A 21,129-nucleotide genomic window follows, 5' to 3' on the forward strand; every position below is an offset into this window, starting at 1 on the left:
CTCCTTGGCCGCCCGGGAGCTGTCCGCGCCGTGGTGCTGAAAGGAGCCGCGCGGCAGCGGCGGCGGGGCGGGGTCCGCGGGGCGGGGGCAACTTTTCCGGGACTCAGTGGGGCAGGGGCGGGGCCCTGACTCTTCAGGGGCGGAGCTGGGAGGGAGTCCGGCGCCAGGAGTCAATCGGGTAGGGCCTCTTTGAGGAGCTTCTGCTCTGTCCCAATGGACTGTGCCCTCGGCCCTCTCAGACCCGGTTCAGGTACCAGGGGGCCAGTCTGGACATTGCCAGGCCGTCTCTCTCAAGCAGGGGAGGAGAGGAGGAGCCGAAGGGGTTGTTAAAGGCCTCAAACGGTCTTCTGCTGAAGGTTTCTTTCCCGATCTGACCATTGGACTGGACTCGGGCAATGGTATGGACAGACCTTTTGCCCATCCTTACCAAGTGCCCTCCAACTGAATCCCAGTGCCCATGCAGAACTAGTGGCAAGCCCATCCAGGACCTGGTACTGGCAGTGTAATAAACAAGGAATATGCAATGAGGTGCTTTCTTTAGAGGCCTGAGAGCTCTTGGCATACAGATACTGCTTGGGAAAAGAACAGATTTAAAACCACGTATTAGCAAGTGACCACTGATAAAAGTGTCTGAGTACTGGTTGAAAATGAATACAATAGAATAAGCAGATGGGGATGGGGTGAGGTTTACTGAAAGAGCCTTCTTGGAGAGGAGTGGGAGGAGACCACTGTTCACTGAGCATCTTGGTGAGCTTGAAGCTTTGCAGAGGGTCCAACAGCCAGTTTGGAGCCATCCTTGGAGGGCAAGCACTCAATAGGGCATGCACCTTAGGCAAAGGCCGATGATGGAATCAGTGCAAGGGGCTGAGCTGGGAGGTGGGATAAATGATAAAGACCCTCAGATGCCATTTTGCACATCTAGATTTAACTGATGGACAACCAAGTTGTTAAGTAGTTAGACATGAAGGAAATATTCCAGTGAAAGAAACTTTACAGTGGAGGTCCAAAGAAAGAAACTTTACAACGGCGGGTGGGGGAGGGAGGACGGACAAGGAGGCTCAGTGAGAGTTTTGCTGGAGTCCAGGTGAGAGGCTTGGTTTCCTGGGCTGGTTGTACCTTTGCCATGCAGAGCCACAGTGCCTGATGCGGATCTCGTTGGCCACTGTGGCTGGGGGATGGGAGGGCTGCAAGTGTGGCCTCCTGGGGGGGGGGGTGCTGAGTTGTCCTGGCTGGCCCCATGTCGGGGGGGGGGGGGGTAGGCTGGCTGTGGAGGAAAGGTGGGGCTGTTTCTCATGGGCTCAGGGCATGGGGTGCTGAGCTCTGAGGAGAAATTTGGGCAGTGGGACACTCATTCACTCACTTCCTCACTCACTCAAACATTTTCCAAATCCCCACTGTGTGCCATGGCCTGTGCTGGCTACAGATGTTTCACTGTGTCCTGACCTTACAGAGCTGACAGCTAGTAATGGGGACAAATAAGGACATTACAGCAAGGCAAAGTAACAGCAGTGACGGAGACATCAAATGAGGGTGCTCTGGAGCCTGCGGTCAGAACAGAAAGTGCTCAGACTCTGCCAGAACTCAAGAAGACCTCTTGAAACCTGGACAGAGGTAGGCTCCATGGAGAGCTCGGCCCAGTCCTTCTGTACCCTGATCCCTGACTTCTGGGCTCAGATCTTTAATCTAGAGAGAGCCAGTCCCATCTCTTGGCCACCTTCCCGCTTGCTCAACTGCAGCCCTGATGCCTCCTCTGTGGTTTCTGGCTGTGATGTTACTTCCTCTCAAGGTTCCCCTAATTTCCGACAGACATTGATTTTCAGTCTCCCGGGGGCCCCTGGGGCCTCATTCCAAACTCAGTAAGTTCCCATACACTGGGTGTGGCACCCTTGTGTTAGACCCAGGCTGGAAAGAAAGGGCAAAGAGGGGCAGGAGCAGAGGCCTTCCCTTTCTCTTCCTAGGCTTGTCCCTAGAGCACTCATTCCCCAATGTCCTCCTTAAAGCTCTCCCTCCCCATCCTCCCCTCCTCCACTGAGCCTGGAAAGGTGCTGTTTGCCCTGTGCTCAATCCCCAGGGCAACAGGCCAGGCAGCAGGTGTGTGTGTGTTGAACAAGGCCATCTCTGGAGTGGAGTGGCTGGAGATGAGCTTTGTTTAAATATTAAAGAAGTCAATCATTAATCAAGCCTGGCTGGGTGCCCAGCTACCCACTGTCTGCATTTTGGAGGGCCTGGTCTGGGGCCGGGATGGGCCATGGGGCAGTTTATAAGGCTCCTTGCATCTCAGACAGCTGACAGGCAGCTTCTGGGGGCTGCGTTATGCAGCCCAACACAGTGCCGGCCAGTATACAGAGTTCAGCGCTCATGAACTGACAGGATGTATAAGGAGTGTCTGGTTCTACGTGCATGCATTTTCTGAAGGCACTGAAGCAGTGTCCTGTTTCTAACTATGGCAGATACTCCTTGGGTATTGCAGCCTCTGTCCAGCCCCACAGTAGAATTTCTGAAGAAAACATCATGTGAAGAACCAGTTTTGGGGTGAGGGGCTGGTTTGGAGGGATCCACTAAAACTATGGATCCTGAACCCCAGGAGAAGGAAGCTGGTCTGGAACCCAGGGCAGACATGGAATCACACAGTCACCCATGCACATGGCCTCACATACATGAGTTCACAAATGCACAACTGCCCATATACCCAGATCTGCCACGGTTGCACCCAATAGCAGTTGGGTGCTATTCAGGCAAGCAGTCCCCTCCTCCACCGCCTCTCCATTTGGCCACCCTCCTCCTTCCCCTAAACCTCACCAGTTGTAGTGGTGTCTAGTCCCAGCTCCCCCATTCATCTCTCATCCACGGAGGCTTCCTGTTGTGCTGTGTGAAAATCCAAATGATGAGGCCAATGGAGCACAGCATCAGGAGGAGGCAGAGGCCCAGCAGCATCCACTGTCTCTTGACAACTTGGTGGGGCTCCATCGCTATGCCCAGAAAGCAGGCTTTCGATGCTGGCTTGATGGCGCTGGCATCCTGTGATCTGGGGCTCTGTGACCGCGTGCTCTGTGACCAGGTGTCTTGTGTACTGGTGTCTTGGGTCAGTGAGCTTTTTTCCATGGTGTACAGCCTGCGGCCCAGCAGCAGGACTGCCAGTAACATGACAAAGCTCAGGGCCAGCAACGTCCACTGCCAGGATTTGACCTGGTCAGAGTTCAGCTCCATCCCCAGGAATGCTGCCCTGCTTGTTTCTCTTTCTGTGGAAGACACAGGAAACACACAGAGCAGGTGAAGCTGGGGAGGGTGCCTCATGGTGACCAGAGGGGATCTGATGGCCACAGACATTTTCCCCCAGCCTCTGGCACCTGCCTTCCAAAAGTGAGGGCCTTGCCCTGGAAGGAGGATAGGAAAGAGGAGAAGGAGGAGGAGGAGGAGCAGCGGATGGCACAGGTAGGGCCATGTACCCCATGGAGCCCAGCAGTGGCTCCATGCAGGGTCAAGAGGTAAAATGCCCACCCCGTGCTCAGATCCACCCTGCAGTCTAGCCGGACAGTGGGCAAGGAAGCCTCCGAGCCAGTGGCTGGGGCATGGGCTGTGGTCTTGGCTGAGGCTGTGTCAGGTGCAGACAGGGTCACACTGCAAGATCCTTAATGGGCGAGGGGTGAAGGCTGAGCTGTGGTAGGGGCTGGCCCAGGGCAGGCTAGGGTCGGGCCTGGAGGTGAAACAGAGGTGAGATGAGGGTCAGATCATCAAACCTTCAAAGGAACAGCTGAAGTCTGGCCAGCCCAGTATCTCCCCCTGCCGCACGTTCTCAGTGACCAGCCAGTTCAGCAGGGGCTTGAAGTAGGTCATGAGGGCCTTTGTAGACACCTTGGTCTCCCCGGTCATCTTCTCCAGGACCTCCGGCCAGGGCTTGCTCGAGCCCAGCTTCAGGACATCCCTGGGAGGGTAAGTACGGCTGTGAGGGTGTGTGGGGGCATTGGCTGATGCTGCTGGGACCCCTCAGTATGCCCAACCCCACCTTTAGAGTCTGACTTTGCTAGCCAGACTCTCCCAACAGATGTTCAGCATAATGGATAAAATCACAAGCTCTGTATGGAAGAGGCCAACACAATACAGTAAAACAATTATCCTCCAGTTAAAAAAAAAGAAAAAGAAATCTCAAACTTGGAAATAATACTAACCTGTGTTTGAATCCTGACTCTGTGACTCAGCTGTGGGACCCTGGGCTGGTACTTAACCTTTCTGAATCTCAATTTCCATATCCATAAAATGGAGAAAATAACAGTACCTACCTCTTAGGGTGGTTGTGTTGACCAAATAAACACAATTCTGGGAGCATAATTAGGTAGGCAATAAATGTCTGATTACTATTATTACTAGTACTACCACCGTGAGGATTATTATTATCCTGGACTCAAATAAGCCTAAAGTCATGAAACACTCTTTCCCATGAGGGGCTCAGTGTCAGTAGAGAGACTGCTTTTCAGTCCCTTCCGGTCTCCCAGGGAGTGTTTGGGAGGATTAGTGAGATTGCAAGCGTGGGATGTGCTCTGTCCACTGCCTGCGGCACTGCAGAAATGTCAGCTGCCTCGAGGCTCATCAAGTGCTCCGTGGCAGGGGGTCTAGCCTTAGGCTTGGCCCATGCACTCAGGTAGGGGGACAGCTTGCGCTGCAGCCAGGGCTCCAGGCTCCTCCACCCCAGCGTCCCCTGCAGAGGCAGCAGAAGGTGTATGTGATACTTCTCAACCTGCTTCCCCGATCTGACCTGGAGAGAGGTGGGGCTGAGAGGCCCAGAGGCCTAGAGTATGAAATCTAGGCCATCAAGACTCAGGTTCAAGACCCAGCAGTGCTAGTTATGGGCTGCACAGCCACAGACGATCAACTTAACCTCTCTCAGCCTCAGCTCCTTCATCAGTAAAACCAGCCCCCATTAATTTCACTGTGGTGAGGATGAAGACACTCAATGGCAGCAAAGAGGGCTTTGTAGCTTGCAAAGTCTTATATACATTGCTTAATAAACAACTGGGCAACAATAAGGTGGGGAAACTAAAGGTCAGTAGATCCATGCATGGCAGAGACCACTGGGGGAAAATGTAGTTAGGACCCTAGAGAAATGGAGGAGAAAAGTCATCAAGATAGAAAGGAAAAAACCAAACGAAATCCCATAACTACATTTAGGTAAGAGGATTTTATCAAGTGGCAGGTACTGCAGAAAAGGAAGGACCTGGTGGGGGAAAGTCTCAACCACTGAGAGTCTGCCTTCTCAGAAGTAGTCCTTCAGGCTGGGTGGGACAAGAGGTTTGACGCAGGCAGCACGTGAGACTTGCGAAGGTGACAACTGGGCACTGCCTGGAGCCCTCAACTCCAGGGTGGCAGAAATGGGCCCATGGACAGGATCAGGTCCTCGTGGCTGCTTGGGTGAGGCAGAGGAATTTGGGAACTTGGACCAAGGCCACTTCTACCTTCTATTCTCAATGGCACCAACCTGGAGGCTGCCCCAGGGCGATCACACTTAGGAAGATGAGTCGAAAGTAGCAAAATCAAGTTTTAAACTCGATTAGGGAAAAGAGCAGCCAAGAATCTTGCCCTTCCCCTTCTCGCCTGCAAGCGCTTGCCTGCCCCATCCTTCCACAAAAGGCCTAGAGATGACTGGTGAGTCCTCAGCGTGCTTTGGTACCAAGTCAGACCCTGGGAGCCTTATATGTCCTGGGTGGAGAGGGGTAGGGAAATGAGAAAGACTGAGGTCAAATGTCTCACCGATCAAGTGGGATAAAGGCTCAGTCAAAAGTGAGTTGATGCTGGGCTTCCCTCATGGCTCACTGGTAAAGAATCTGCCTGCCAGTGCAAGAGACACAGGTTTGATCCCTGATCCGGGAAGATCCTCATGCGATGGAGCAACTAAGCCTGTGGGTCACAACTACTGAGCCCGTGCTCTAGGACACAGGAGCCACAACTACTGAGTCCGCGTGTCACATCTACTGAAGCTTGAGCACTAGAGCCCAGGCTCTGCTACGAAAGAAACCATGGCAATGAGAAGCCCAATCACCACAACTGCAGAGTAGCCCCTCGCTCCCCACAACAGGAGAAATAGCCTGAGCAGCAATGAAGACTCAGCACAGCCAAAAATATAAAATTATTTTAAAAAAAAACAAACTTAAGAGTTCTCTTGAAAATATCCAATGAATATTAAAATGTATTAAAAAAAAAAAAACGGAAGTCTGCTATTTCTTTTACTCCTGCATTGAGGGACAGAGTTCCCTCCTTGGTCCCCTAGCAAGACCTCCTTCCCCTCTTTGCACGTTCACCAAATCCCTTTCCTGCTGCAGCAGCTCCTTTCTTGGTGTACGGTTATGGGTTTATCCTGTGGCCCATTGCCCCCTGCTGGACACAGGGCAGGCTGGCACGTGCGCAGGTAAATGTTTGCTGAGTGAGTAAATGATGGGCAGCCAGAGACACGAACGCAGGGAGCCGAGAGGCCCCTTCTGTTCCACACATTCTGAGAAGCTCAAACCTGGGCAGTTGGCTAGAACAAATCCCAGGAGTATGAAAAGATGAAATAGCAAAAAGACTAGGGAGACAAGAAGGCATGTCAAGTGCAGCCCTCCTGGGAGCAAAGGCAAGGATTAGTCTCACAACTCTGTCTGGCCTCGTGGGTACTGACAAGCTGCATGGTGGAATCACGAACGTGCCCATTACATTTCCAAAGGAGGCTAAATTATTGTGGATAATTATTAGGATACTAAATAGTGGCTTTGTTCATCCTCTGGGAAACCAGGAATAAACTCAACATGACCTTGACCGATTATGGTAATGGACCTACTGAAATCGGTTGAAATGCAATGAGAAAAAGATTATGTCAGTGGGGCGGGCTCCATATCCCAGAGACTGGAGTGCCGATCCTGGGACCAGAGGACCCAGGTCTAGCTTCACCAGAACAGCATCCTTTATAACTGATGGAAGCAATAGGGTGGAAGATAATGTGTTCTGGAGTCACTTTGGGGTTCAAAGCATGATTCTGCCACTTCCTAGATCAGCAACATGAAATTATACTTCTCTGAGCTTCAGTTTCATCATTTATGAAATGTGGATAATAAAGTCCACTTTGCAAGTTATGAACTGCTAATGTGGAACACTGTAAGAGTGCTTGCTAGAGAGCCAGCCTGTGGAAGTAAAGGCTTCCAGCCCAGGTCAGCCTCTCACCCCACTCCAGGTTTCCTTCAGGGCCAGAAGCTTGCACCACGGAGGCAGGGATGGAAAGGATGGGCTAGACACCAAGAGCCGGGAAAAAAGACTGTGGGGAGGGGGTCAAAGTAGACCACAAGCTGATCAGAGTGGGCCAAGAGGCTGGTGCAAAAGCAGCCTGGATCAGCCCGGGAACTGGGTTCAGGCACCTCTGAGAAAAGACAGGCAAAGCAGAGTGCACTCCAGGGGGCATCAAGTGCTGCTGAGAAGCTAGGCAGGCACCTTGCAGGGAAAGAATAAGGGGATTCAGATGGAAGATGGAGGCAGAGGCGAGACCCCAACACTGGCTTCCCACCTGGGACAGTTCGATTTATTGACAACGTGAACAAGTGCGTGCATGTGTGCATGCGTGTGTGTGCATGTTAGCAGGAGGGGCTAAACCATCTCTCTGACCACAGGGGCTACATAAGAGAAAACGGGCTTTGATTAACATAGGAGAGACCATGGTCTCTCAAACTCTGTAGTCTCTCATAGTCTGACAGAGAGAAGAACTTCCACTAGAACACAAACTCTGCGCAGGGGACCTGGGGTGGAGCCAAGTGAGGAGAGGGGCCCAGGGCAGGCGTCCAGCAAGGTGGGGAAGGACAAGGAAAGGGGGAGGGCACTCACTCCAGGAGCTTCCCAGCCTCCTTGGAGTTATAGATGTCACAGCGGTGCAGCGGCCCCATGTGGCCTGAGGCCTTGCAGAGTGCTTCATGGAACTGGAATTGGAGCACGAGGCTGAGAAAGTACCTGGGGAGAGAAGGCGAGGCCGGCTGGGGGCGTGGCGGGGTGGGCTCGGGTCAGCGGTCACCATCAGGTAGGCTGGCCCTGGGATGTTGCAGGGTCTCTGCTTCCTAACCTTCTGGACTCATGCGCCCCTTCCCCCCTCCTGCTCACTTCTCAGGACAGCAGACACGCTTTCCCATCACGCTGCCCTCCGCAGGGGAGCTCATGTGAAAGCTCAGTGTGCTCAGGACAAGGCCCTCAGGAGAGTGTGCTGTCTGATGGGAGGAGGTGGGGAGGCGTGCAGGGGGAGGACATTTGGGTCTGGGGCCTTCCTGAAAATCCTCCACCTGGGTCCTGTGTCCCCTAACCCCCACCCCCTAGGCCGGTTCTGCTGGAGTGGCCCAGACCTTACCGTATGTAGGGCAAGCTGGCAGAGATGTGGAACTTGGCGCCTGGATCAAAGTCCTCCTCTGTCCGAGGGATGGGAGGGCACAGACCCTGGTACTTCAACCTGGGGGTGGTGTTAAATTGGGGGCTTGAAAGTGCCACCTGGTAAGATTTCCAGAGCCCTTTTCCTTTTGGAGCATTTGCACAGCTATCAAAGCGACTTGGCATGAGGAGGACACTTAATGCATTTTATTGATTAAATAAATGAGTTGAAAACACAGGGGATTGGGAATCAGAGAATTAAACAATTACAGGAGTTAACATCAAGCACGTCCTCTCTGCAGGAACCATGCTGAGTTCTCCACACGGGCTCCCTCAACACTATCCTGGCTCCGGGGACACGGGAGGGAACGGGCTAGGCAGGGTCCCTGCTTTCCTCCTAATGATGGGGGATGGCCATGGACCAACCAACCAAGTGGTTTCATCTGATAAGAAGTGCTGAGAAGAAAACACAGCACCATCCCTGTGGTATGGAGGAAAAGCGAGGCCTAGAGATCAGGGAGTTGGTAGCAGGACACGGCGGAGTCGCGGGCAGACCCCGATAACTGCTGGCTTTGCCCCTCTGAGCTGTGTGACTGTGGGAAAGTTGATTGTTACTGAGCCGGGCTGTAAAGTGTTGTCTGTGAAATGGGCATAACGAGAGCCATCTTTGGGGCGGATGAAGTCTCTGGAAATGCTTGTCGTTTCACGTCAGCCCACTGGAGCCCTGCACAGTCCTCATGGGGAAGCTCCTCTCTCATCCATGAGGTTCTGTTCAAGGGACAGGGAGTCGCCCCCTCCCTCAGCCTCTGGTTTCCATCACTCAGTCCAGATGGCTGGTGGGGGTGCCCTTGAAGGGGGCACAAGGTCAAGACTCTGCCAATCCCCCCAGTGAGGTCCAGTCCTGAATTTGGGGTGGGAGTCAGAGGGTGAGAGGACAAAGGGAGGGGCAGCCTGCTCTGCCATCCCTGAGTGGCAGGGTGATGGCAGGCTGGGCACCTGTAAAGGTTCAAGTCAGCCTAAGGGCCTGATGCAGAACTTGTGGGCCCTTTGGGAGCACCTGTGGCTGGCAGACCTGAGCTGGTGGGTCTGAGGATTGGTGGAGAAGGGGAAGCCTTGCCCATGCGTAATTATTATCCAATCTAACAGCCAGGGGTCGGTGATGGGATGGACACGGGTGCCCCTCACTCAAGACTGATGCCGCCCGACTGCTGGGGGGCTCCTTCACTGCCAGTTCCGCCCATAGACAGGCCTGGGGACAGAGTAAGAGACAGGTGTGTGTGTCTGTGTATGTGTGTGTGTCGGGATAATAGGAAAGGGGGCAGTGGGCTTGCCCTTGTCATATAAAAACTCTCCACCAAAAGGAAAGAGCTCAGACCCCAAACACCCCCTCTGCTGGCCCCACTGGGAGGCAGAGAAGGGAGGGGAGGAGCAGGAAGGCCTGCCTGGTGGTCAGCATCCCATTCTTGGAGGGGCCCAAGTGCAACCACCACGCGAGCTTGCCGGCCTCCAGGGATCCCCCGAGGGGCTATGAGCCTGCTGAGTGCTGGAGCCAGATTCAACACAATCCCCCAAGACTCATGCGCCGGCCCTACCCACTTCAGCAGGGATGCTTTTGTCTGGTGACAACAGACGGCCAATGCCACCCCAGGGCTTCCCCATGGCCGCAGATTAGCAGCATCACACGCCCAGCTCTGCCCCCGGAGGTGAGACGGTGGTGCCCTTTGGTAGCAGGCGGTCCCCTTGAGGCTGCCCCCAAAGCCCACCCTAGTCCAGGCGTGGCCAGAGGGGCCCGAATGGCGATCCTCCCCACCTGAGGTTCCACCACTCCTGGTTGTACACATCCTTCTCGATGGTGCCGTCAAAGACCTTCCAGCGAAACAGGTCCATCAGGTAGGCGAAGGGGATGAAGGCGATCTTCTCCAGGGCAACGCTCATCAGGAAATTGACCTCCTCCTCTGGGGAAAGCAGTGGGGGCAGTCAGGAGGTGGCTCTGGTCCCGCCTCCCTTAGGCCTTGCCTGGGGTCCCCAGGCCTGGGATCCTCCTGGTCCCCATCACCTTTGTCCTGGTGCTGTTGGCTGAGCAGGCCTCTGTTGAGCAGGTGCTTGTGGGAAGAGGCTGAAAGGGTGACCACCGACCCCATGGCCTCCTCGAAGGCTGGGTTGGCGCCTGCGCGGAAGATCACCGAGAGGTTCTTGTATTGCAGGAAGTACTGGATGTGGCCCATCTGGTGGAAGATGGACAGCAGGTCTTCTATGGTCACTTCGGTGCACTTCTTTATCCTAGGGTTAAAGGGCAGGGGTCAAGGAGCATGGGGATGCCCTGGGAAAAGGAGACATTTCCCTATTCAGGCTCTGTAAAGGGACTGGGTGGTTGGGCTGGAGACCAGCAGGGCCTTGTGCTCTTGGTACTCCAGGTGGCACATCCGAGCAGCGGCCAGACGCGTGGCTTTCACACTCATCTCCCCCAGGTGGCCGGCTCCCCGCCCCCCACCCCCCGGCTGCCACCCCGCTGAGACAGGCAGACAGGTGGAGAGCAGAAGGAGCAGAGGAAGGGGGTGATACCAGCCGCAGGGTGAGCACCTGAAGTCCTTCCCGTTGTAGAAGTCCCAGGCGGACGCGTGGCACTCCACCTCCCGCCCGTCAGTTGGCCTTTCCATCATGGAGTTTTTCCAGAACTCAGGAGGGGTGGAAAGCAGCCCCATGGAGGTGAAGAATTTTTCAGCCTCTTGGAACATTTTCTCAGGCTTCCAGTGCTGTGGGGAAGAGGCAGAGTTTGGGGCCCCACCCGGGGGCTGTGGGGTGGGCAGGGCAGACCGGGGCCCGAACGCTGACCTGGCCTTGCATGATCTTCGTGATGTCCTCGGGGGGCTTCTCCGGGAAGGGCAGGGCCAGGTCTAAGATGTTGACCCAGGACTGAGCCCACATGTTCCCTGGAAGAGGAGGGGCAGGGTTAAGAGGAGGCGGGAGACCGTCTCTCCCCACCGACTGCACGCCTGCTCGGGAGGCCTACTCCACCTGCCCGCCTCTGCTGCCAGCTGGGGCTTTACCCAGGATGTGGGCGGGGATGGGCCCCCTCAGGTCGATGAGCTCGGGCCCATAGAAGCGGTAGAGGGCCCTGCGCACGTAGGCATGCAGGTTCAGGTAGAGCGGCTGCAGCTCCTGGAACAGCTGCTCCAGGTCTTCCTGCAGCGTGTCGGACTCGTACTTGGACCTCCACAAGGCCCCCATGTCTTGGTAACCTAGGACAGGGGAGGGGGCTCAGGGGTGATCCCCACCCACCCTTCAGCCTGGCCTGGCTGGCAGGAAACCCAGGCACCTGCTAGGGAAGCCAACTGACCTCCTAGATCCTCAAGGTCTTTATCTGCCAAACAGGAAAAATACCCCCCACCAAGTCACCATCCGTAAAGGATGAGAGTGGGATGGACAGGCACTTAGCAAAGCACACACTGAGCATCCTCTGGGCCTGGGCAGACAGGGTCTGCTCCTCTCTCTCCACCTGGAGCCCCACCCACCCAGGCTGCCTTTCTTCAGATCCTCCCGAGGGCTTCTTGTTGCCCGGCTTGCTCCATCTTTCAGGCCTTGGATGAATGCCAGCAAGGCCCTCCCCGCCCACCTGGCTGAAACAGGGTCCCTTCTTCTCTCTCTGAAGCCCCATCCTTCTCAGCACTTATGGGTGGTGACTGGAAATGAGCGTCTGTCTCCCAGAGGCCTGTAAGCCCGGGGAAGGTGGGCACCTTCCCTGTTTTTCCACCTGTGCATCCTCAGACCCTCTCCAGCAACGGCACACCCCAGGAGTAGTGCTCAGTTGCTGTTTGTGGATCCACACGGACGAGTGAGCCAGCTCTGCACTCCCCAGTGGCAGGACTCAGGGTTCCTGTCTCCAGGTCCTACCCAGACTTGGCTTCACCCTTCCCAGCACTGCCCTGAGCCCCCTGCAGGATGCAGTCTGCCCAGCTGGATGGGCTGGCAGGTGAGGGGTGAGGGGCCTCACCATTGAGCTTCGCAGCCTTGTTGCTGAGCTGCACGTAGCGCTCAAAGGTCATGCGGAGCTGGCGACCCACGGCGTCCCGCCAGCCCTGCCAGGCCCACAGCAGCTCCTTCTGGTCTCGGGAGGTGGCCATGACTTCTTCGAGGTCTGTACCCAGAAAAGGAGCCGAGGTGGGACCTCACTCCAGCCGGCCCCCTGCCCTGTCCCGCCGTGGGTAGCCCTCCCCAAGTGCAGCTGGGGCTGGGAGGAAGGTGGGAATCTGGAGGCTACTGGAACGGGCTGTGCTGAGACTCTGGGGTGGGTGGGGGTGGGCTTGGGTGCTCACCAGGCTCCAGGGGCAGGCAGGGCCCCTCATTCAGGCAGACCTGGGCCATGCTGTACGTGGTCTCCATGTAGGCCAGAATCTCGTTGTACTGGGGGGGACAGGTGTCACCCAGGGCAGGTCCGCAGCCATGGGCCCACCCCCAGCGCTAGTCCCACCAGCTGGGAGAGGCAGGCCTGGCCAAGGCATCGTCCCATCTTCCCACTAGCCTCTGCTCACCTCCCCCACCCACCCAGAGGAAGCTCTGGCTCTGCCTCCCCCAAACTCCTTCCAGCCCCAGGCGGCTCCCCACCCGGCGGCCTGCCCACCCCTGAGGTGGGGAGCATGTGCCTGGAGACCTGGGGGCTCGTCCATCACCTCCCGGAGCTCCTCCTTGGGCAGGGCCGCCTTGTCTACGTTCAGCAGCTTACTCAGCATGCGCTTCACGTCTGAGTCCTGGAAGTTGGCGATCTTAAACATGCGGGCCCGCGTGCCAAAGTACAGTGTGTGCTGGGACTTCTCCACGTCCTTGTACAGCTGGAAGGACGGTCACCATGTTTGTCGTGTGAGGGTGAAGGAGAGGGTGAGGGCGTCACATGGAACTCCAGGGCCCAGCCCCACAACCTCCTTCCAAAGCCCCTTTAAAGGGTTTGGAGTCATTGAAACTTTGCCAAAAGCAAGAAGGGAGGGAACCTGCCCCCTACAGGCAAGCAGGTGATATTTACAAGAGGAAAGAAGCTAGAGGTTCTAGCCCAGACAGCTTTCAGGGCTCCAGGAGGCCTGGAGCCTGACGTCTGTTCCGAGATGTGCTTTGGGGCTTCCCTCTCTCATCTAGCTCTGGAAGAGTGGCAAAAGGTGTGATTCCTTGGCCCCCCAGCACCCCTGCACTGTGACTCCTGAGAAGAACAAAGGGAGAAGGGGCAGGGGCGGAAGTGGTGCCACACCATCTCCTCTTGATTTTTCTTTGTGATGTTGGTGACATAGTTCCAGGCGGCCGCCATGAACTGGTTCCATACAACCTGGGCTGTTCGCTCGTAAAACTCTAGGAAGGCCTTTGCCACAGTCTCATTGTAGAGCTGGTCTGCAGAGAAGGAGATGGGCGTCAATTGTCCTGGGAGGGGCCTGCCCCTGCCTGGTCCCTGGGTCTGATCCCACGCTCCTTCAGGTCCCAGCCCCACCTGAGTCCTGGTCACCCTGAGCCACGGCACAACAGAAGAGCACAAGGAGGGAAGGGCCAGGGCAAGTCCATCTTGTTCCCATGACCAAAAGAACAGCAGAGCCGGAGGAGGCTGTGGCCCAATCACGGTCCAGCTCCATATTGTGACATCAGGGGCTAAAGGGTCAGCCGTGGAATGTCAGAAAGGGAAAGGCCCCGCCTAACTTCTGGCCCAACTGTCCCCATTTTACAGGTGAGGAGACTGAGGTCTAGAATGGTCTAGCAGTACCACCTTCACACCAGGTCAGTGGCAGAGCCAAAAGGACAACCAGGGCTCTTAATGTCTAGACCAGAGCTTGTTCCACTCTTCTTGGTCACTTCTCCCTGGCGTTGGAGCCACCCTTGATCTTGACCAGGGATTGATGAACCCCCTCCCTCCACAGGCTGGCATTACTTCTGAGCAGGTGAGTGGGAGGATGGATGAATGCACAGACGGAAGGAAAAGACCTCTCTGGGTCTCTGGATTCTGGAAGCACAGTTGTCTTTCTATGTTCTTCTGACTTGACTGCTTATGTTCACGTTTTTTGGCCTTTTTCTCTCTTGAGGGAAGTATGATCGACCCAGGGCTCCTCCTCTCTTTCACTGTCCTTACACCTGTTTCCCAAGGGAGAGCCCTAGACCATGAGTTTGCTGTCAGGAGGCACAGAAGGTAAGGGGCCATCTACCAGGATGAAAAAAAAAAAAGTACTTTTTGGTTGCTTGGTTATTATTTGGTTACTATTATCTTCACGCTATACATGTCACCCTCTGGACTTATTTATCTTGCAACAGGAAGTTTATACTTTTTGACTGCCTTCACCCATTTCACCCACCCACCCTTGCCTCTGGCATTCACCATCTCTATATCTATGAGTTCAATTTTGTTTTGTTTTGTTTGGGTTTTTTTTTTTTTTTTTTTTTACTGTTATTGTTGTTGTGTGAGCTCAGTTGCTCAGTTGCTCAGTCATGTCTGACTCTTTGCGACCCTAGGGACTGTAGCCCCTCAGGCTAGTCCATATGGACTGTAGCTCCTCCAGCTATGGGATTTCCCTGGCAAGAATACTGGGGTGGGTTGCCATTTCCTCCTCCAGGGTATCTTCTCACTCAGGGATTGAACCCGCATCTCCTGTGTCTCCTTCCTTGCAGGCAGATTCTTTACTGCTGAGCCACTGGGCAGGCTTTTGTATTTTGGATTCTGCATATAAATGAGATCCTACAGTATTTGCCCTTCTCTGTCTGACCTATTTCACTTAGCATAATGCTCTGAAGTTCCATCCATGTTGTTGCAAATGGCAAGCTTGCCTTCTTTTACATGGCAGAATAGTATTCCTGTGCGTGTACATGCACACGTGTGTGTGTGTGTGTATTACATTTTTAATTTCCATCAGTGGACACTTAGGCTGTTTCCATATCTCAGCTATTGTAAATAATGCTGCAATGAACATGGGAGTGCAGATATCAAGACTATAATTTCATTTTCTTTGGATACATACCCAGGAGTGGAATTGCTGTATTATATGGTAGTTCTTCAGGCACTCTATCAGATCTAATCCCTTGCATCTATTTGTTACTTCCACTGTGTAATCGTAAGATATTTGATTTAGGTCATACCTGAATGGTCTAGTGGTTTTCCCTATTTTTTTTAAGTCTGAATTTGGCAATAAGGAGTTCATGATCTGAGCCACAGTCAGCTCCTGGTCTTGTTTTTGCTGACTGTATAGAGCTTCTCCATCTTTGGCTACAGAGAATATAATCAATCTGATTTCAGTGTAGACCATCTGGTGATGTCCATGTGTAGAGTCTTCTCTTGTGTTGTTGGAAGAGGGTGTTTGCTATGACCAACGTGTTCTCTTGGCAAAACTCTATTAGCCTTTGCCCTACCTCATTGTGTACTCCAAGGCCAAATTTGCCTGTTACTCCAGGTGTTTCTTGACTCCCTACATTTGCATTCCAGTCCCCTATAAGGAAAACGACATCTTTTTGGGGTGTTAGTTCTAGAAGGTCTTGTAAGTCTTCACAGAAACATTCAACATCAGCTTTTTCAGCATTACTGGTAGTGATATTGAATGATTTGCCTTGGAAACAAACAGAGATCATTCTGTCGTTTTTGAGATTGCATCCAAGTACTGCATTTCAGACTCTTGTCGACTATGATGGCTACTCCATTTCTTCTAAAGGATTCTTGCCCACAGTAGTAGAACTGTGAACTTCCAGATGTTCAAGCTGGATTTAGAAAAGGCAGAGGAACCACAGATCAAATTGCCAACATCCGTTGGATCATTGAAAAAGCAAGAGAGTTCTAGAAAAATATCTACTTCTGCTTCATTAACTATGCCAAAGCCTTTGTGTGGACCACAACAAAGTCTGGAAAATTCTTAAAGAGATGGGAATACCAGACCACCTGACCTGCCTCTTGAGAAATCTGTATGCAGTTCAGAAAGCAACAGTTAGAACTGGACATGGAACAACAGACTGGTTCCAAATAGGGAAAGGAGTACATTAAGGCCATATATTGTCACCCTGCTTATTTAACTTATATGCAGAGTACATTATGAGAAATGCTGGGTTGGATGAAGCACAAGCTGGAATCAAGATTGCCAGGAGAAATATCTATAACCTTTGATATGCAGATGACACCACCCTTATGGCAGAAAGCGAAGAACTAAAAGAGCCTCTCGATGAAAGTGAAAGAAGAGAGTGAAAAAGTTGGCTTAAAACTCAACATTCAGAAAACTAAGATCATGGCATCTGGTCCCATCACTTCATGGCAAATAGATGGAGAAACAGTGGAAACAGTGACAGACTTTATTTTGGGGGGCTCCAAAATCACTGCAGCCATGAAATTAAAAGACACTTGCTCCTTGGAAGAAAAGCTATGACCAACCTAGACAGCATACAAGAAAGCAGAGACATCAGTTTGCCGACAAAGGTCTGTCTAGTCAAAGCTATTGTTTTTCCAATAGTCATGTATGGATGTGAGAGTTGGACTATAAAGCCGAGGACTGAAGAATTGATGCTTTTGAACTGTGGTGTTGGAGAATACTCTTGAGAGTCCCTTGGACTGCAAGGAGATCCAACCAGTCCATCCTAAAGGAAATCAGTTCTGAATATTCATTGGAAGGACTGATGCTGAAGCTGAAACTCCAATACTTTGGCCACCTGATGAGAAGAACTGACTCATTGGAAAAGATCCTGATGCTGGGAAAGATTGAAAGCGGGAGGAGAAGGGGACAACAGAGGATAAGATAGTTGGATGGCATCACCGACTCAATGGACATGAGTTTGAGTAAACTTCGGGAGTTGCCGATGGACAGGGAGGCCTGGCATGCTGCATTCCATGCGGTCACAAAGAGTCGGACATATATGAACTGAACTGAGCAACTGAACTGAACTGAATTGAACTGATGGTAGGCTATTTTTAATTTTTTTTGAGAAACCTCCATACCGTTTTCCAAGTAGCTGCACCAATTTACATTCTCACCAACAGTGCACAAGGGTTCCCTTTTCTTCATTTCCTTGCTCTCACTTAACAGTTCTTGTCTTTTTGATAATAGCCATTCTAAGAGGTGGAGGTGATGTCTCATTGTGGTTTTGATTTGCATTTCCTTGATGACTAGTGAGGTTGTGTAACTTTTCATGTACTTCTTGGCCATCAGTAAATCTTCTTTGGAAAAAAGTCTATTCAGATCCTTGCCCATTTTTAAATCAAATTTTTCCTGTAGTTGTTTGGACTTCTATGAATTCTTCATGTATGTTTAATATTTAACCCTTTATCAGATAGTACACGATTTGCAAATATTTTCTCTGAGTCTGGGAGTTGCCTTTTCATTTTGTTGATGGCTTCTTTTGCTGTGCATCAGCTTTGTAGTTTGATGTAGAATCATTTGTTGAGTTTTGCTTTTGTTGCCTTTTTTAGTGTCAAATTAAAAAAAAATCTTGTCTAAGACTGATGTCTAGGAGCTTACTCTCTGTATTTTCTTCTAGGATTTTTATGGTTCCAGGCCTTACTTTGAAGCCTTTAATCCACTTTGAGTTGATTTTTGTCTGTGGTATAAGACAGGGGTCCAGTTTCATTCTTTTGCACGTGGCCATCCAGTTTTCTCAACACCACTTACTGAAGACACTATCCTTCCCTCATTGTATATTCTTGACTTTTCTGTCATAAACATATTGACCATATATGTGTGGGGTTATTTCTGGGCTTTCTATTCTGTTCCATTGATCTATGTGTCTGTTTTTATGTCAGTACCAAACTGTTGTGTTTGTTGTAGCTTTGTAATAAAGTTTGAAATCAGGAAGTGTGATGTCTCCAGCTTAGTTCTTCTTTCTCGAGGTTGCTTTGGCTATTTGGGGTCAAATATAGTATTTTTAAAAATGCAAAATACAGAGCTGAGATGGAAAGCAAGGAAAGGGACTATTCAGATGCCTGGGAGACAAGGAGGGCTCATGCAGCAGTGAGTGGGAGCCCATGTGAGCAATCAAAGTGCATCCATGCGCAAAGGGCTGCAGCATCAGCGCCCACCTGAGAATAGTCAGCCACAGTGGAAGTAATGCCTCCATCAGGGGAGCCAGCAGATGGCTACTTTTCTAAAAGGACTCTGCAAGAAACAACCATGAAACCAATCCTGAGGACACCTTCACAACCTGCTGTGTGCCTGGGAAGGGCTCCCCTGTGGAAGGCTATTCCAGTGAAGATGGCTCATAGGTCAAGAATACCATGTACAAGAGGAAATCCAACGCAGTTAGTGTTAGTAATGACCTCCACCACTAAGCACTGTACAGGGGCTAGGGACCTTTTGAGGGCTTTTGGGATATGAATCCTCACAACAAACTACGAGGCAGGTACTGTGATCAATACATCCAGTTTATAGATGAGGAAAAGGAGGGACAGAGAGGTTGGGAAACTTGCTTATAGTCACACAGCTAGCAAACAGTGGAGGTGGGACTCAAATCCACATAGCTCGGCTGCAGAGTCTCTGCTAAACTCTGGACACAGGCATGGATTAGACCACAGCCAAGGAAGGACAGGCATTAGGGAAATCTGAAAGGGACTTAACTAGGCTTCACACCATCTGCAAAAATAAACTCAAAATGGATTACAGACCTAAACATAAGAACGCAGACTGTAAAACTCTTTGAAGAAATCATAGCAGAAAAGCTTCATGAACATTGGATTTGACAATAATTTCTTGGATATGCTACCAAAAGCATAGGCAACAAAAGAAAAAACAGACAAGCTGGACCTCATGAAAATTAAGAGCTTTTGCACATCAAAGGACACTAACAACAGAGTAAAAAGGCAAGCAACAGAACTGGAGAAAATATTTGCAAATCCTAGATCTGATAAGTGACTAATAGCCAGAATATATAAAGAGCTCCCCAAACTCAACAGTGAAGAAACAAACAAGCCAATTCAAGGATGGGCAAAGGACTTCACTAGATATCTTTCTAAAGATTATCTCTAAATGGATCATAAGTACTTGAGAAGATGTCCAATACCACTAATCATTAGGGAAATACAAATCAAAATCTGAGATACCACTAGGATGGCTGTTACCAAAAAAATTCCAAAAAACAAAACACAGAAAACATCAAGTGATGGCTAACACATGCAGAAATTGGAACATTTGTGCACTGCTGCTGGTACTAAAATGGTGCAGCCATTGTGGAAAAGAGTATAGAATTACTTTGTGACCCAGGAATTTCAATTTGGGATGTGTACCCAAGAGAAGGGGACTCGAATAGATATGGTGATGGCTGCACAGTAATTGAATATACTCAATGCCACTGAACTGTATACTTCAAAACGGTTAAAATGGGGATTTCCCTGGCAGTCCAGTGGTTAAGACTCTGTGCTTCCAGTGCAGGGGGTATGGGTCTGATCCCTGGGCGGGGAACTAAGATCCCACATGCTGTGTCAAGCCCCCCCGCCCCCCAAAAAAGGTCAGATGGTAAATGCTCGGTATATATTACAGCAATTTTTTTAAAATGCAGGTTTTTAAAAGTATAAGAGAAGGAACAGGATCTGTGAAGTAAGAATAAACTTTTGTGAAGACACGGGAGGTCTAGAACTAATAGAAGTGAAAAAAAAAAAGTATGGTTATTAAATTGGAAAAGTAGTCATCTCAATGCACAGGCTAAGACACAGCCAGGGAAATCACTTGGAGCACAGGACAGAGAGAGGGATGAGAAATACGAGCGGGAATGAGGAGACATAGAGGACAAAATAGGAGGCTCCCAGCAGGGCCTGGCAGGAGTCCCAGAGAAGAGACTGAAGAGGACGAGGAGATGACAGCTGAAGGTCTCCAGAATTTAAGGCAGCCCAGGCCTGGAGGTGAATGAGCCCACTGCACTCCCAGTGGGAGGACATCCGATAGTACAGGAAGGAATCGTGAAGAATGTCTATCCAGCTCGCAGTGAGCTGCTCTGGGCGGTTTTCTCCATCTCTTCAGGGAGGGGCTGGTCTAACTTTGCCCTTCCAGCTCTCTCGGGCTGAGACTCGAGGGGATGCTTGAAGTGGGAGGCAGTTATGAAGCAATCTTTATCAGGAGATGATGATCAGGAAACTAGGCACCAGGAATTTCTACATTGTCTCATCCGACCAATTGCAGCAATCATGAGAGGGTTCATAAGAACTATCATAGGAACCATCTCACAGGCGTGAAATTGGAGGCTCAAAAAATGGAAGTAAGTTGCTCAAGGTCAAGTTCAGAGGTAGGATTTGACTTAGGCCTAATCTGAAGCCAGTCGATTCCCTACAGAGTCAGAGTGGGCAGCCTGAGGCAGGGTGCGGAGATTGGACAAACCATCATCACTTCTGGCCCGCATGGATCAGAGCTGGTCCCTGAGGGGCAGCCTTGGGCAGGGCTCAGCTCTCAGGTCACTGGCAGAAAATGTCAGAATGGCCCCTCTTCCTGTTGTCACCACCCCCTCAGCTATCCCCTAGGTAGGCACGGCCTCACCTCGATCATCTGAGGAGGCAGAAACAGGAGTCTAAACGTTTTTAATATTTCAAAAGCCCTCGTGGATATAAGGCTGTTAAGTCTTCTTTGCAGCTCAGACCTTTTGAGTGCTGCCCACAGACTCTGACTGGCAGCAGGAACCCCTGAAGCTTGTAAAGATAGGAAGGGGGTCATATGACAATGACCTCTGTCTGCCAAACAGCTTTTGAAACATCAGGCTGAGGAGGGGGGGTCATTAAAGAAGACTTGGGTGGTAGAAGGCTTGGAACTATTTAGAGGCTATGTTTATAAATTCCACTGTCTCAAGTAATCATAAACT

At 51.5% G+C, this 21,129-nt stretch overlaps 1 protein-coding gene across 1 annotated transcript; it reads right to left on the reverse strand.

Moving 5' to 3' along the window:
* Window positions 1-903: 903 nt before the first annotated feature.
* LOC147351379 (angiotensin-converting enzyme-like protein Ace3) lies at window positions 904-13,970 on the reverse strand. The gene is made up of 14 exons (XM_086357059.1): window positions 13,832-13,970; window positions 13,598-13,734; window positions 13,032-13,190; window positions 12,678-12,765; window positions 12,356-12,499; window positions 11,412-11,603; window positions 11,197-11,294; window positions 10,945-11,117; window positions 10,421-10,644; window positions 10,175-10,319; window positions 8,348-8,446; window positions 7,837-7,959; window positions 3,738-3,922; window positions 904-3,239 (listed from the first exon to the last, which is right to left on the reverse strand). The coding sequence occupies exons 1-14, from the start codon at window positions 13,968-13,970 to the stop codon at window positions 2,815-2,817; spliced, it is 2,331 nt and encodes a 776-aa protein (XP_086213185.1). The 3' UTR covers window positions 904-2,814.
* Between the last annotated feature and the right edge of the window lie 7,159 nt (window positions 13,971-21,129).

Source organism: Bos grunniens, chromosome 19 (genome assembly GCF_055505025.1).
Source record: "Bos grunniens cultivar Pamir isolate PY7600 chromosome 19, Bosgru_T2T1.0, whole genome shotgun sequence".
NCBI classification, from domain to species: domain Eukaryota; kingdom Metazoa; phylum Chordata; class Mammalia; order Artiodactyla; family Bovidae; genus Bos; species Bos grunniens.